The sequence below is a fragment of the Eubalaena glacialis genome, chromosome 10 (assembly GCF_028564815.1).
Source record: "Eubalaena glacialis isolate mEubGla1 chromosome 10, mEubGla1.1.hap2.+ XY, whole genome shotgun sequence".
NCBI classification, from domain to species: domain Eukaryota; kingdom Metazoa; phylum Chordata; class Mammalia; order Artiodactyla; family Balaenidae; genus Eubalaena; species Eubalaena glacialis.
In genome coordinates, this window is record NC_083725.1 from 67,198,009 (window position 1) to 67,215,245 (window position 17,237).

Consider the following 17,237-nt stretch of genomic DNA (forward strand, 5'->3'; position numbering starts at 1 on the left):
AAAATAAGTTCACATCTACCTAAAAATAATTTTCTTATTCTTTCCACCCATTTATTTCTTCAGAAAACCAAAAGATTCCACAAATCACTTACTCCAAACTCTCTGGCTTGATATAATTATCCTCATATCCCTCATTATTTGCCTACCAAAAAATCTAACATAAGAATTAAAGGAAAGAAAGATACTACTTTCAATGTAACATCAATAAAATTAAGTCTTATTTATTAGAGTAAATGATTAATTCATATCAGAATCCAAAGCATCTATGCTGTCATATGATACACATTAATAACAGACTGCAGAAGGCCAGTCCATGCTACCTGGAGAGCTCATTGATGCTCTGGGGACCTCCTGTTGAGAAACACTGATTTCACATATTCTAATAATGTAACAATCTTTAACCCATGACATAGCCCACTATTAACTAAATATATTATTCCTCTACCTTCCCCGGTCCCTCAAAGCGTTACATTGAACCTCTCTGATTTGAGCACACTGCAAATCAGAAAAGCAGTAAGTTCAAGTTAGGGTCACATGTCAGAGTCATCTGGTTTTCTTTTTTATTCCACTGTCCCATTACATTACTGTATTTTAATTTAGTTGGTTGCAGAAAGCTGAGATGACAATAATACTAGAGAAGACTTCCTCATCCAGATAATAACATCAGCACTGTAAAACACACTTCATTAAAAACAACACACACAACAATATGCTTCCAAGTGTCAGAGATGAAATAGCTACACAATTACTTTTGACTCATTTTCCACATTTCCCCTCTCTCAGTGGACTGCCTCATCTCCATAAGGTGTTCATTTCCTGTTTCACCCAGCAACCACCTTCTGCATTTTTATTTTGTTGATTTCTGCTGCCTAAAATTTCCATGGGGATTCCTCATTTTAAAACACACTCTTTGCTCTCACTCCTGAACACAGCCCCATTAGCACGGCTGCCTGTGCCTTGGATTACAACAGGCACTGAAGTTCATAGCTTCCCATGGTCCTAAGGGAGTGTATGAAACAAGGATTGTCCTGGCCAGAGCATCTAGAGTTAAAACTATGGGCTAGAGCATGGAGTGTCAGATTACTTAATAGCATTTGCAGAAACTGAACATCCCTTTTGCTCTCCTAATTCAATTCAAAAAATATTTATTGAGTGTTTACACAATACAAGGCTCTCGGTAAGACAATGGAATAAGTTTCATGCCAAGTAAGATGCAGTTTCTACACTGAAAATATTTCAGACAAGAAAAAGACAAATAACTCTAATACATCACTTGTATCACTGGGTTGTTGTTAAAATGAAATGAGAACATATATAAACATAATTCATTTCTGAGATACTATATAGAAAGAATTGTTCATAGGATTACAAAAGACTATGACAGTCCATCAAACTATGGGGATTTAAGAAAGACTTTACGAGGAAAGTTTTAGATAATAACGGAAGAGCTTTATGTACAACCACAATTAGGTTATGAACTGAGAGGGCACTGGGATAAGACTAAAAAAGTAAGTAGCGGGCCAGGCTGGGAACTGTTTAACTATTTGAACATGCTCTACATTCCTTTTAAGAATAAGGGTTTCAGCATTCGCTAAACTGATAGGTTCTAAAACACAGACACTTACTCGACTCATTAGCAGATATTAGGCAGTAAACTCCCTGAGTAGTTGAAGTAAGAAACAAGCCTTCAGACCTGCAACAGTTTTTTTTACCCAGTGCTCTGGGAAACTTCATTAGTCCTTTCCATTTACACCAATGACTGAAAGACGATGTACCTCGTGGCATTACTACAAAAAGAAATCTAGTACTATCCTACTGGGTTGCATTTTTAATTTTCCTTAACCTTTTCTTAGGCCCACCTTTCCTTTTAGCACCTAGAATTAGGAAAAAAAAAAAAAATTACATGGCTGCCTGGAATTACTGTTGCAAAGCTCAATGTATACATAGTAGTAGGTGCAAAATTTTATTGAGCATCTTCTGTGTGCCAAGCACTGTGCTTCATTTAAACCTCATGATAATCTAGTGGCATAGATATTATACCAGGTGAACCAAGACTCAGAGAGGACAACCTTTCCCCAGTTGCTCAGTGATTAGAGGTGAAGTCCCAACATAACTTCAAAGACTTAAGTGATTAAAAAACAAAAACAAACTCTGCCTAGTTTAAATAAATTGAGGAAAGAGAGAAGAAAAGAGAGGCATTTTGCATTGTACCTTTTAGAGGAAAAACAAATGTTAAGTGAACCAACTGATAAATGAGATTTAAATAATTAACATTTTCAATAAGAACACGGTGACTCCGCTTAATATATAGGAATTCACATCATGGCATTTTTCACCAGTGAGCTTCCCCTAAACCAGGAAAGGGGTATTTCAGTCTCATATATAGTCCCTTTTTGATAAATATACTTCTTCCATCTCCTAAATGCTTGCTTAAAAGTACCACACTTAACAACTGGACCATCTTCTGGGCTTGATTCCCTCAGGGGGCCAGATCAACGTGAAGGCTTAGTTAACTTCTTATTTGACCTTACTTCATCTTTCAACCTCTTTCTCCATTTGTGAAATGAAGGGGTGACTCATACGACCTAAGAATATTCTGACTGGTTTTAAAACACAACGTCTACAATGCTGCATGTACAGAAACATTTTTCTTCATCTTTATTTTTGTTCCACGGTGTACCCTTAGGTAGTTATAATGGAGCTGGACTATAGACATTTGGGAAAGTTTTCACATGAACAGAGATTTTTCAACTTAGGTCACACTCCTGTAATCAAGTAGAAAACCTGAAAGAACTAATAATTTTATTCATTTCAGCTATATTAGTCACACTGAAAAATATTTGTTTGATTATACTTTTAAGGTACACAGCAAGAAAAAATAGAAAACCAAAGCATTTGGTTCACCCTCTGCCTCAAGTCATCACAATCATTGTTCAATATAAAGGTCTGAGGTCTGAGTTCCTGACTACTTTAAATGCCAGCATCTGAGCAACCACCTATAATAAAATGAAGATGAAAGGTTACAAAAAATGTTCTAATTTATAGGATAAACAGTAGAAGAGTTGAAAATTAAGGCCACATCACTTAAGCCTAAGCATCATGTGAAAATTTCCCCCTTCTGGAAGGAGGCCATCAGATTTAATTGGACGCCATGAAAGTAAACATGCTAATTTAGTGAAAACAGCAACTACTTCTGAACTCTCCACATTAAAACAGCTTGATTACAAACAGAAGCTGAGAATGTTTATACGAAAGAATCTAGAATTTTTAATATAAGATGTGTCAACAGGTGTTTAAGTATGCCTAAAGCAGAGAAGAATAGCAATGAGGAGTCAGAATTACAGTCTGAAAAAATTTAGGTTTTCAATACATGCTAATGAAATCCCAAGGGTCAGTCACTATTTCTATAGAGAATCTGCTACTTATGCAAATAAAGTTCAAAGTATTCTCACTGATTCAAGGAGACACCATTAGAAAAAATTCTCATTCATTTATTAACAGGTCAATGTGGCCAGGCCAAGAGGTAGGCTGAAGGAATACAGAGATAGGGCATCAGTCTGATCACTGCCACTCGGCAAATTCCTTTGTCCCTTCCTTCCTGGCAAAATGCAACCTGGTTATGCTGAAGGGGAAGCTCCATAAACATCCAGACACGCCAAGGTGGCTGCAAGGTGGCTCAAGTCACAGGCCTGGGGATCTGTCTCGCCAGCTCCTTTATGTATAAGTATGCATGATGGCCATATGCACCCCAGTCACAAAAAGGTGGCAGATCATTAAAACTGACCATTCCTTCTCTCATGAGCATGAGATCCACATGCAATGACTACGATCTGGGCCCATTATTGTCTGATTTTGGATATATCACAATTTCTTTGTACTCTAGAATTTGTTTCTAAAATAAATCAGAATCAATCGGGTTAAAAAAGCAATTCCTGGGGTTTTAGAAGATCTTCCACAGGAATAAACATAAGCACAAAAAAATCCACAAAATGGGAAAAGCAGCACTACCATTTCTCTTGGTTCCAATAATTTCACTACAGAAAAATAGCTGACCAGCTTTTAGAGATCTGTAAAAACCTTTTCAGGGACAGGCCAGGAAGTTTCAAAAGTGCCTGCCAATTTACACCACTCCCTATTTCTCCTTCTGAAAATAAAACAAAAAATTTCAGACATCTTTTGAGGGCTTGAAAAAGCCAAATGCTCTGACCAGCTATGTCGTAGCTCAATCTATTGAGCTCGTCTATTCTGAATGTGTTCCTAACAGACGGTTAAGTAGCACAACAACAATGACCAACACATTTCATTTCAAAAATCACTTTAAAACCTACTTTTCAGTCCTCAGTGAAAAAAGAAATAAGGGGTAAAAGAACATTGCAGCTGGACTCTGGCTACATTCCTTCGTGTTTTGTGGTCTGAGCCTCAAAATGAAATGCAGCAAAGATTTCAGAGTTTCCCTTTACAGTGTGCAGGTGCACAAGTAATGGTTTAGGCAAGGCATCAGTCCAGACCTGGGCTTCAAACAGACCAGACAAAGGAAAAAACTAGTTTTTGGTGTTTTTTTCCCCCTTCCAGCAAAACTAGCTAAATAGAGCTTTGAACCCTAATATATCACATTCCAATAGCCAGATGAAACAGGTAATCAGAGAGGGCAGAGGCTGAGGATCCCTAGGCCTATTACAATAAGCATAATTTATCCAATGAGTCATTTAACTCCTATTTTCCCATGAAGACCTGATTCCACCTAATACCCTGGAAAGGTTCACATGAAAATCGACACACTCAGGAGAAAAGAAAACCATGTCTAATCTGCTCTTTCAGTCATCCAGGCTAATAACTGAGAGGCTGATTCAATCAACAAGCATAATCAATAAATGTATCTGTATTTAGATATTTATTTACACATCTATGTTGTTCCAAAATGGATCTGAAGTGCTTTACTGCCCAGTGAAAATATTTGATAGTTCATAAAATCTAAGACAGCATCAACTGTGAACTGCATCATTAACTTATGTACCACTAAGAAAAGATAAATGCTATCAATCATGCCATTAATTGTAAGATGTATCTCATTTTTAGCAATATTAAAATGTCAAAAGTATTTACATTAGAATCAATAAAATACAATTTGTGTTTCAGTGAAAAGGGGAAGATAGAGGTATACTATAAAATTCGTTCACTAAAAAGCAATTCCTGTGGTTCTCCTGGCTGCCAGAGAAAAAAATGAGTAACGTAATCACCAAAATCTCGCTGGCCTTCCCAGATCGCTTCGGAAAATCAATCAATAAACAACTCATCACTACTACTCACACTGGCGCATACTACTTGGAGTGCTCACATGTTAAGCTGCTCCTTCACAAATTAAAGTGCGCAGCTGATCTGGAGAGAGAGTATTTATCATTTCGAGGAGCACCCCTCCTTCAAGCTCCCAAAGTGATTTTCCTACATAACTAATATTTTAAGGCAGAGCATCATGCACAAATTTGATAAAAATCTGGAGAGATACTTAATTTTCTTAATATGGAACCTACAGAAGGTTGGGAGGCATTCTCCACAAAACTACAAGGTCATCTCTGTGAAAGACATATCTGGTTATGGTATTCTCTCCTCTTAAAATTACCTAGGGGTCCCTTCATCCCTTACAAGTAGTGTTTTTCATCACTACACAAACAAATGGAATGGAGTCAGCAAAAATGGTACAGTAAGTAGATCAAAGGACTTGTCCCTCTAGAGAAACATTGAAAAAAAAAGAATCAAGCAAAAACTGTCAGTCAAAGGCTTACAACAACTGGCTGAACAATGAATCAAGAAAAAGGAAACTCAAAATCAGAAGGAATGCTTTGCAGCATTTTTACTTATCTTGTCCTTAACCCCCTCTCCAGCTCAGCAGTGGTCTTAAACACAGCAGCCTGCCCTTGTGGGGCCCTGACCCCTGGTTCTTAAGGGAGCAGAGCAGATCTTATTCTAAAAAAATTTGGGTTGGTTTGTCCTAACTTGTCTGGGGGCGACCTGCAGGACTAATGCAAGGTACTTGCCTTTGTTTTGCCTAGTCAGAACTCACTCAGTGAGGAAAAGCAGAAGACACTGCTCAAGAAGTAAGGCAAACCAACAAACCCCATAGCCTCCTTGTGCAAAAGATTAAGGTTGAGACACACAACAGACTGTCTAAAGTCTGGGAGGAAAAGCTGGGGAGAGTTTCTTTGAGAAATCAGTGTATTCAAAAGTACCCACACACACTGGGGAATCAGGAGTTACAGTGGGAATGTAAGTTGGTGCAGCCAGTGTGGAAAACAGAATGGAGGTTCCTCAGAAAACTAAAAATAGAATTACCAAATGATCCAGCCATCCCACTCCTGGGCATATATCCAGAGAAAAACATGGTTTGAAAAGATACATGCACCCCAATGTTCATCACAGCACTGTTTACAATAGCCAAGTCATGGAAGCAACCTAAATGTCCATCGACAGATGAATGGATAAAGAAGATGTGGTACATATATACAATGGAATATCAGCCATTAAAAAGAATGAAATAATGCCATCTACAGCAACATGGATGAACCTGGAGATTATCATACTAAGTGAAGTAAGTCAGAGAAAGACAAATATCATGATATAGCTTATATGCAGAATCTTTAAAAAATGATACAAATGAACTTATTTACAAAACAGAAACAGACTCACAGACTTAGAGAAGGAACTTACGGTTACCAGGGAAGAAGGGTGGAGGGAGGGATAGATTGGGAGTTTGAGATTGACATGTACGCACTGCTATATTTAAAATAGATCACCAACAAGGACGTACTGTATAGCACAGGGAACTCTGCTCAGCATTCTGTAATAACCTAAATGGGAAAAGAATTTGAAAAAAGAATAGATACATGTATATGTATAACTGAATCACTCTGCTGTACACCTGAAACTAACACAACATTGTTAATCAACAATATTCCAATATAAAATAAAATTTTTTTAAAATTAAATTAAAAATTAAAAAATTTAAAAAATAGAAAAGAAGTTACGTACATGCTCAGAACAGAATGTACGCTCAGAAAACACCTGAGAAGACCCTAGGCTTTCACCTCTGGCTGACTGCTAGGCTTACTGCAAGAAGTGAAGGCTAAGGCCTTCTGGTTGAAATGAAAGGACACTACACAGTTACTGAAAGCTGGACAAAGAAATAAAGATCTCCAGTGAAGGTAACTACCTACACAGGTAAATTTAAAAGACAGTATTATGGGCACACAATGTATAAAGATGTCATTTGTGACAATAACAACATAAAGGTGGGGAGACAGAGGTACAGAGGAGCAGAATTTTTAGGTACTACTGAAGCTAAGTGGGTATCATTTCAAACTAGATTGTTATAGGATGCTAATTATAATCCCCAGAGTCACCAATAAGAAAATATCTTAAATACACTGAAAAAGAAATGAGAAGGGAATCAAAATGGTACATTACAAAAAATCAATTAAGAAAAAAAAAAAGAGGCAGTAATAGAGGAAATGAGGCACAAAAAAGGTATAAGAAATATGGAAAACAAAATGCAGAAGTAAATCCTTCCATACCACAAATTATGTTAAATATTGTATAAGTAGATTAAACTCTCAGTCAAAAGGCAGAGATTGGCAGAAAGGATTTAAAAAAAAATGATCCAACTATATACTGCCTACAAGAGACTCATTTAATTAATTTTTTGTTTTTTAATTTTTATATTTTTGGCCTTACCATGGGGCATGCAGTATCTTAGTTCCCCGACCAGGGATCGAACCCGTGCCCCCTGCAGTGGAAGAGCAGATTCTTAACAACTGGACCCCCAAGGAAGTCCCTGCAAGAGACTCATTTTAGATCCAAAGATACAAATAGGTTCAAAATGAAAAGATGGGAAAGATATTCCCAAATACAGTAACCAAAAGAGAGCTGGGAGGCTATCCGAATATCAGACAAAATAGTCTTTAGGTCAAAATTGTTACAAGAGGCAAAAAAGTTCATTATATAATGATAAAAGGGTCAGTTCATCAAGAAGAAATAGTAACTCAAAACATACGCACTAAACGAGAGCCCCCAAGTAAAAGAAGCAAATGTTGACAGAATTGAAGGAGAAACAGTCCTACAGTAATAGCTGGAGAGCTTAATACTCCACTTTCAATAATGGACAGCATATATAGACAGAAGATCAATAAGGACATATAAGACTTGACAACACTATAAACCAACTAGACCTAACAGACATATATAATAGAACACTGCATCTAACAATATTCTACACATTCTTCTCAAATGCATGTGGAACATTCTCTAGGATAGACCATATATTAGGCCACAAAACAAGTCTTAATAAATTAAAAAATTCTGAACTCATACAAATTATCTCTCCATCACAATGGAATTAAACTAGAATTCAATAACAGAAGGAAAACTAGAAAATTCACAAATATGTGAAAATTAAACCCTTTTAAACAACCAATGGGTTAACTGAAGAAATCACATGGGAAATTAGAAAATACTTTGAGAGGAAGGAAAATAAAAATACAATGTGTCAAAATTTATGAGATGTGGAAGTTTAAAGGTATAAACACTGACATTAAAAAAGAAAGCTCTCATATCAGTAACCTAACTTTACATCTAAAGGAATAGAAAACAAAACCCAAAGCTAGCAGAATGAAAGAAATAATAATGATTAGAGTAGAGATAAAAGGGACAAAAACAACAGAGAGAATCAACAAAACCAAAAAGTCAATTCTTTGAAAAGATCCATCAAATCTTCTTATTCTAGCTAAAAGTTTTTAGCTACAATAAGAAAATAAAAAAGACACAAACAACTAAAATCAGAAATGAAAACAGACATCATTAAAGACCTTACAGAAACGAAAGGGATTATAAAAAATACTATGAACAACTGTCACCAACAAATTAGATAACCTAGATGAAATGGTCTTGTTCTTAGAAACACACAAATGGTATAAACTGAGTCAGGAATATATAAAAAATATGAACAGACCTATAATAAGAAATTGAATCACTAATCAAAAACCTCCCAACAAAGAAAAGTGCAGAACCACTTGGCTCCACCGGTAAATTCTAACAAACATTTAAAAGAAGAATTAACAGCAATCCTCAAACTCTTCCAATAAAGTAGAAGAGAAGGGAACACTTACTTCATAATGCTTTCTATGAGGCCACTATTACCCTGACAGAAAAGCCATGCAAGAAAACTATAGACCAATATTCCTTATAAATATAGATGCAAAAATCCTCAATGAATTGCTAGCAAACTGAAGCCAACAGCTTATTAAAAGGTCCTCTTTGCAGAAATAGAAAAGATGATCTTCAAATTCATGTGGAATTGCAAAGGGCTCTGAATAGCCAGAAAAGTACTGAAAAAGAACAAAGTTGGAGGATTCACAATTCCCAATTTCAAAACGTATTGTGGAATTGATATAACAATAGACAAATGAACCTGTGGACTAGAACTGAGAGTTCAGAAATAATCTATGGCTAACCGATTTTCAACAAGTGTGCCAAAGCCATTCAATGAGGAAAGAATAGTCTCTTTAACAAATGATGCAGATACAGCTGGATATCCTAATGTAAAAGAATGGAGTTGGACCCCCTAAGCCATAACATATACAAAAATTAACCCAAAGTGGGTCAAAGACCTACATATGAGAGATAAAATGATAAGACTATTTCAAGAAAACAAAGGGGTAAATCTTCATGACCTTGGATTTAGCAATGGATTTTAGATATGAAACCAAAAGCTCTAGAAACAAACACACACAAAAAAGATAAATTAGACCTAATGAAAATCTGAAACTTTTATGCATCAAAGTACACTATAAAGAAAGTAAAACAACTATTTTAATCTCCTTTTATTCACCCCATTGATAAGAGACCCCTAGGGTCATGGGGATGGTTGAACACTCAATATCTGACACTGGACATATGAGATTAAAAGCAGATTACTAGTCACACATACTCAAATCCCAGGGGAGGAGGATACCGCATGCCACGCAGGCTCACATGGGGTTACACTTGAGAAGAGTGAACAACCAGGAGCTATGGGTGGCAGGCTCTGTAGTATGAAAAGGACAGAGTGATGATGATTGGTTCCCAGGGGAGGATGTGATTGGTTTGTTTCCATAATTACCCATCTGGCAAGGAACTGAAATTCACTACTCAGGAATAAGCAGAGACTACCTAGATCCCTGAATAAAGAGGGTTGTTTGGATAGGGGGCCTGATCCACGGGAGCAGAGTTGGGAGGGACTGGTCAAGGCCCTCCTGGTTTCACCAGATATCCAGGCAGCACATAATACTGACCTTAATTTTAGGCCTTAAACTGTAACAACAACCTAGAGAATGGGAGAAAATACTTGCAAATGATTTATCTGATAAGAGTCTAGTATGCAGAATATATAAAGAAGTCTTACAACTCAACGAAAACAGGAACAACCCAATTAAAACTATGGGCAAGAGGTGAGGGAGATTAAGAGGTACAGACTTCCAGTTACAAATTAAATGAGTCACGGGTTTGAATTGTACAGTGTGGGGAGTATAGTCTTAATTATGTAATATCTTCGTATGGTGACAATAATTAGACTTATTGTAGTGATCATTTTGAAATGCACAGAAAAATCAAATCACTATGTTGTTACCAGGACATAGTGTTGTAGGTCAACTGTACTTCAAAAACAAACAAACTCATAGGAAAAGAGATCAGATTTATGGTTACCAGAGGCGGAGGGGTAAGAGGTGGGGAGGAAATTGTATGAAGGCAGTCAAAAGGTACAAACTTCCAGTTATACGATAAACAAGTACTAGGGATATAACATACAACATGATTGATATAATTAATACCACTGAATGTTATAAATAAAAGTGGTTAAGAGAGTAAGTCCTAAGAGTTCTCATCACAGGGAAAAAAATTTTTTTCTATTTCTTTAATTTTCTTTCCTACATGAGATGATGGGTGTTCCCTAAACTTACTGTGGTCATCATTTCATGATGTATGTAGGTCAGTCATTATGCTGTACACCTTGAACTTTTACAGTGCTGTATATCAATTGTATCTCAATAAAACTGAAAGGAAAAAAAACAGGCTGAAAATCTGAGTAGGTATTTCTCCAGCAAGAACATGAAGAAACGCTCAACATCATTAGTCATTAAGGAAGTACAAATCAAAAGCACAATGATATGTATACCACTTTATACCAGGGAATGTAAGCTGGTGTAGCTGTTGTGGAAAACAGTTTGGTGGTGCCTCAAAAAGTTAAACATAGAATTACCATATGACCAGCAATTCCACTTCAAGTTATATGCTCGAAAGAAGTGAAAATGGATACTCAAACAAATACTTGTACACGAATGATCATAGTCAAAAAGTGGAAATAACCCAAATGCCCATCAACAGATGAATGAATAAACAAAATGTGGTATATACATTCAATGGAATATTATTCAGCCATAAAAGTGAAGCACTGACTGTGCTCAATGTGAATACACTTTGAAAATATTAGGCTAAGTGAAAGAAACCCTAAACAAAAGGTTACATGTTGTAAATGATTCCAGTTATACGAAATATCCAGAACAGGTAAATCCATAGAGACAGAAAGCAACTGGGTGGTTGCCAGGGACTGAAGAAAGGGGTTACTGGGTAGAACAGGGAGTGACTACTTAATAGATACAGGGTTTTCTTTCAGGGTGATGAAAATGTTTTGGAACTAGATAGAAGTGGTGATTACATAACACCATGAAGATACTAAATGCCACTGAATTGTACACTTTAAAAAAGTTATGTTATGTGAATTTCACCTCAATTTTTTAAAAAGAGGAAAGAAACCATACTCATGTCCCCTTCTGTCAAACATATATATTTCAGGCTCTCTTTAAATAAAAGGTTTTGAAATTGAAAATAATACTTGGGCTATAAATTAATCAATGCCTTTGAAAAGGAACTGAATAAAACTATACATGTGCTCCCTGCCCTCCACTTACAAGCCCTACCAGATATAGTACTAAATTCTTCCACTGATGCCCACCTTTCCTGCCTTTTCTCTTGCAGTTTCCTAAATAGAGTGGAGGATATTTCATTTCTTCACGCCCACGAATACAACATTCGCAATCCATCAATAGAACAGTGGTTCTCAAACCTCACTGCACATTATAGTCACTTCAGGGGCTTTAGAAAAATATATCTCACGTCTGGGCCTATCAACTGAATCAGAATTTCTGGAGGAGACGCATTTCCATGTTTCTATGTTAGATTATTTTTATTCTGCCTTTAGTATTTCCCTTAGTATAGGTCTGCTGAGATGCATTTTCTCAGTACTGATAGTCTGAAATGTCTTTATTTTGCCTTTACTTTTTTTTTTTTTTAATTAATTTACTTTTGGCTGCATTGGGTCTTCGTTGCTGTGCGTGGGCTTTCTCTAGTTGCGGCGAGCAGGGGCTACTCTTCATTGGGGTGCGCGGGCTTCTCATTGTGGTGGCTTCTCTTGTTGTGGAGCACGGGCCCTAGGCACATGGGGTTCAGTAGTTGTGGTGCACGGGCTTAGTTGCTCCATGGCATGTGGGATCTTCCCGGACCAGGGATCAAACCCGTATCCCCTGCTTTGGCGGCAGATTCTTAACCACTGTGCCACCGGGGAAGTCCCCTGCCTTTATTTTTGAAGGATAATTCACTGAATACAGAATTCTAAGTTGGCAGTATTGTTTTACATGCTTTAAAAATGTCACTGCATCACCTCCGGTTCCCAATGTTTCTCTTAAGAAATTAGCTTTCAGCCTTATTATTGCTCTTTTGAAGCAAATCTCTTTTCTCTCTAGGTACTTTTAATATTTTCACTTTATCTCTTTGGTTTTCAGCTGTTTTACTATAATTCCCCTAAGTATGTTTGCTTTGTACTTATTTTGTGTTGTATTTAATGCTTCTTGAACTTATAGCTTGATGTCTTTTGTCAAATTTGAACTCTGTCATTATCTCTTAAAATGTTACAATTACCCTATGTGCTCTCTTCTCCCTCTCTGTGACTCCAATTATACGTATATTAGACTTTTTATTGTGTCCTACATATGTCTAGCACTTTTCGATAAATCCATCTCTTTTGTACTTGTGCCTGGTCAGGTATTTTCTCCTGGGCTATCTTCCAGTTAACAAACCCATTCTTTAGATATGTACAATCTGCTGTTAAGTCTTTTATCTTTTTCCTGGTTGTCTCTCTGACAAATCTTTAAGCATTTCATTTGGTGACTAGCGGCAACAGATATTACATGAATATTTGCAGAGTATATGATACTTGCCTCACAAAAGCAAATTAAATTTGAATGAGTCAATTTTGCTAACAATAGCAATTTTGACTACACTCTATTTAAAAGAAATGGATCACTTTACAGAGGATATACAAAAATCACCACAATCTAGGTCACGTTTTATATTTTTAATACAGTCGATGCTTCATACTGCCTTAATGTTAAAAGAATATTTTAAAAGGATACTTACTCTCTCTCCTTTTCAGTCAGCTTGTCATTAATATTATCTTTGATTGTTGATCTAGATCCCTTATGAATTATAGGATATCTGAGGGGCACTTGTAGGAAAAAGGAAATCATTGATACCAAATGTGCAGTGTAACCAAGGGCAACAGCAATGCTTCCATCATCTCTTGCTGTAAATTCAAAAACAGAGAAATAGAAAATAACTATTTACCTTATAAATGTAGCTATGAGATCATAATAAATCAATTTCAAGAGAGATTTTATAAGAAATAATTGATAAAATATTATTCACCTATCTAAATTATATGAATTTTATAGAAATCTAAACACATTAATAAGATTTGAAATTTCATCTACTACATTTAAAACTATTTCCCAATAATTAATGTGATGAGATTAAAATTTGATAATCTTAAGAGTTCTTACTGCATTCAAATCTCCATAACTCTCTTTCCCAGCATTTTTAAGGGCAAAAATAATACCTGAGTCTATTATACAATGCAAAAATTAGTTTCAGAGGTTTAAACATTACATCTATATTAACATTATACATTTTACTCGTTAACAACTTTATAAGCAAAACAGTTGTACTGTTGTACTATTGTACAACATTATTAATTCCAAGGTGAAGTGAAACAACACAGTGCATCCTTATGGGGTATGTTCTCAATATTCATAAAGAGAGCATTGTTTAAGTCTGTGAAGTTTGAGATAGGATAAGGAGAAAAAATGTTTTAAATAGTAAAAGGTCAAAAACCACATTGTTCATATATATTCCATTTATGCAATTTTTGTGTGGAAGCAACTGTTGGAAAAAATACATGTCTCCTACAGTCAAACGTAAGTATGTATCTTTTAAGAAGTCACAGATTTTAAGAAGTCACAGATTTTTAACTCAACATCTAGATTTCTGCTACTGCCTACCCAAGCGACAAATAATCATTCAGGTACCCAGAACTGAGGGTAACACAATAAAAAGTTTTAAGCTTGCCCCAGGGGGAAGGAAAAAGTAACTGCTTGGTATACAATATTCTTAAAATACTTTAAAAAGTTCTCTCTCTCTCTCTCTCTCTCTCTCTCTCTCTCTCTCACACACACACAAATTTAACACATATCTGGAATACATCTGGCTAGAGAAAGGCTGAAATGATTGAGATGACCTTGGCTTGAGTATTTCCTGATTTTTAAGAGTACCTTTAACTTCAATTATTAGTAATATTTTCCACATTCCTCTTTTTTATATTTAAACTTGGTTATCTAAGCACTACCTTCTTACTGCAGGACCCCTACTATAGCCGTATACTACTCAGTGCATTCTCCACCCTTGACTACCAAAGCAGATTCCTTGACCATACTGTAAAAATACGTAACTTTTATTGTACACTTTTTTTTTCTGCCAGGAATTGACCATGATGCTTTATTTCTGACAGCCATTCATTCATCAACAATTAATAAACTGGGCATGTTTTATATGCTATTTCATTCAATTTATAGGTGAAGAAATAAGGTTCAAAGAAGTTAAAGAACCTGTCCAAACTAAGATAGCTAGTATATGGGTTGACCTGACATGGATGCCTCTGTCTTTAAGCACTCTACCATACTGTCGCAGAACTTTACTGTGGAGTGTAACAATTTTTAACTTCGGAGCCTAGAGAACACACCAAGCATATGACACACGTGTATTATCTTAGTTTCTTCACACTTTTCTAGTAAGGGCAAAGAACACATAAAAAGTCCTTGGTAACATGTTCTCTCAAATCAAACTGATGAAAAAAAAAATCAAACAGCATTCCTTTTAACTGACTACTGGGCATGCCCGAACTGACGAGAATCCTATTTTTAGACCATGTGCTCTTGGCCCAGACTCACAGTACAATACTTTACTACTGTTGAAATATGTATATCAGACTACCTTAGAGACTGAAATTACATTACATTGTAAATGCATTACATTATAATTTAATCATCGTATATAATATTAGAGCCAGGAGAAACCTTGGAAATCACTGAATCTGATGCTATCAACTTAGAAATGAGAAAAATAAGATTCACGTGGCATAAGTGACTTGGTAAAAGCCATATAAGTAAAAACTATGAGGATGGAGTGGGAGAGAGAATTGTATCTACACCCCAGTCCCCCAAATATTTATCCCTGGAAGCACAGCTGGGATGGTGAGTTCCATCAGATGTTGCTGAATCCTGCCTCCTGCTTTCTCTAAAGAATAGGGCTTATCAAATTTAAAATATTTCTATCAGTAAAAGGACTTGGTCTTTCAGAACCTTCTTTTGAAGGGAGAGGAAGAAAAAGAGAACTTACAGTAAGTAAGTTTTTCCTTTTGTATGTGACCTGACAGAAAAGGATTTGAAAACTTCCAAAAATCAGAAGGCCTCTTAGTTAGCCTGCCCAAAATAGGTCAAATGCAAACTATAGTTTAAAAAATCTATCCAATGCTAAACTCTCAAGCATCTCCAGTTTTCCGTATTACTAAAAGGGTAATACTAAAGAATTAAGTTTGCCTATTTCGAGGACTACATCCACATATATATTAAAAGAACGGAAACTGGTCTTCTAACATCACCTCCTTTCAATAATCAAAACAATTTTGTGGGTTTCCCTGGTGGCACAGTGGTTAAGAATCCGCCTGCCAATGCAGGGGACACGGGTTTGAGCCCTGGTCCGGGAAGATCTCACATGCCGCGGGGCAACTAAGCCCGTGCGCCACAACTACTGAAGCCTGTGCACCTAGAGACCGTGCACCGCAACGAAGAGAAGCTACCGCAATGAGAAGCCCGCGCACTGCAATGAAGAGCAGCCCCCGCTCGCCGCAACTAGAGACAGCCTGCGCGCAGCAACGAAGACCCAAAGCAGCCAAAAATAAATAAATAAAATTAATTAAAAACAAAACAATTTTGCTTAAATTTAAACATAAAAGGGCATCTCTAAGAGAATCCTATATATGTACATCAAAAACCAAAAAGAAATAGCAAAAACTGAAAACTGGGTAATACTGGAAATCAGTTTTGATTCTAGTTATTCACACTCACCATTGTTTCCACCACAAGACTCCCCACTCCACCCATTAAAAACCCTAGGTTGTTTCCCATTCCAGGCCATAGTGCTCCGTCACAGCCTCGCAGTTAAACACCGTGGTGTTGGATTTCCAATATTGAAGCTTTATATTAAAAAGCATTTTAAAAGGACCACGGGTAAGGCATTACAGGGCCCAAGGGTATTCCAATACCCTCAAAAGGAAAACCACCTCCTGGTAGGGAAGTCACTTTCATCACCCCAAGACCACTGAACCTCCAGTGGGAAAATGTGAGCTCATGTGGTTAATTATGGCTATTGCTGGCCACGAAACCTCAGATGTCACATTCTGTTGCCAATCACTTTAGCTAAGAAAACCAAAAGGTTTAAGGTTTCCAGCATTCCAAGATCTAAGAGACTTTTTACCTGCCAAAGCCAAAACCTGGCTCTCTGGGGTGTGCTTTTCCAGTAAGCATTAATGACGCCCCTAACACCTAATGCAGAGCAGAGGCTTGTATTCCTTATGCTGCTCTGGGGGTTAGAAAGGTCACAGATGATAGGTTTGTTGGTGAAAAGAAGTTAGAGGGGGAGTGGGAGGGTTCAGGGAGGAACAGGAATAAACTGTAGACTCAGGTAAGTGAAAAAGCCCTTATTAAAACAATGTTTTAAGGGGCTTACAAGCAAAACAAAATTCTGCAGTTTCCTCATAATAAATA

General features: G+C 36.6%; 1 protein-coding gene across 1 annotated transcript in view; it reads right to left on the bottom strand.

Annotated features, from left to right (window-relative positions):
• UVRAG (UV radiation resistance associated) overlaps nt 1-17,237 on the bottom strand; it is a 359,730-nt gene that overhangs the window by 112,408 nt on the left and 230,085 nt on the right. Inside the window, 1 exon segment of the mRNA XM_061202856.1 lies at nt 13,498-13,663. Within this exon segment, the coding sequence (XP_061058839.1) occupies nt 13,498-13,663 (166 nt within the window).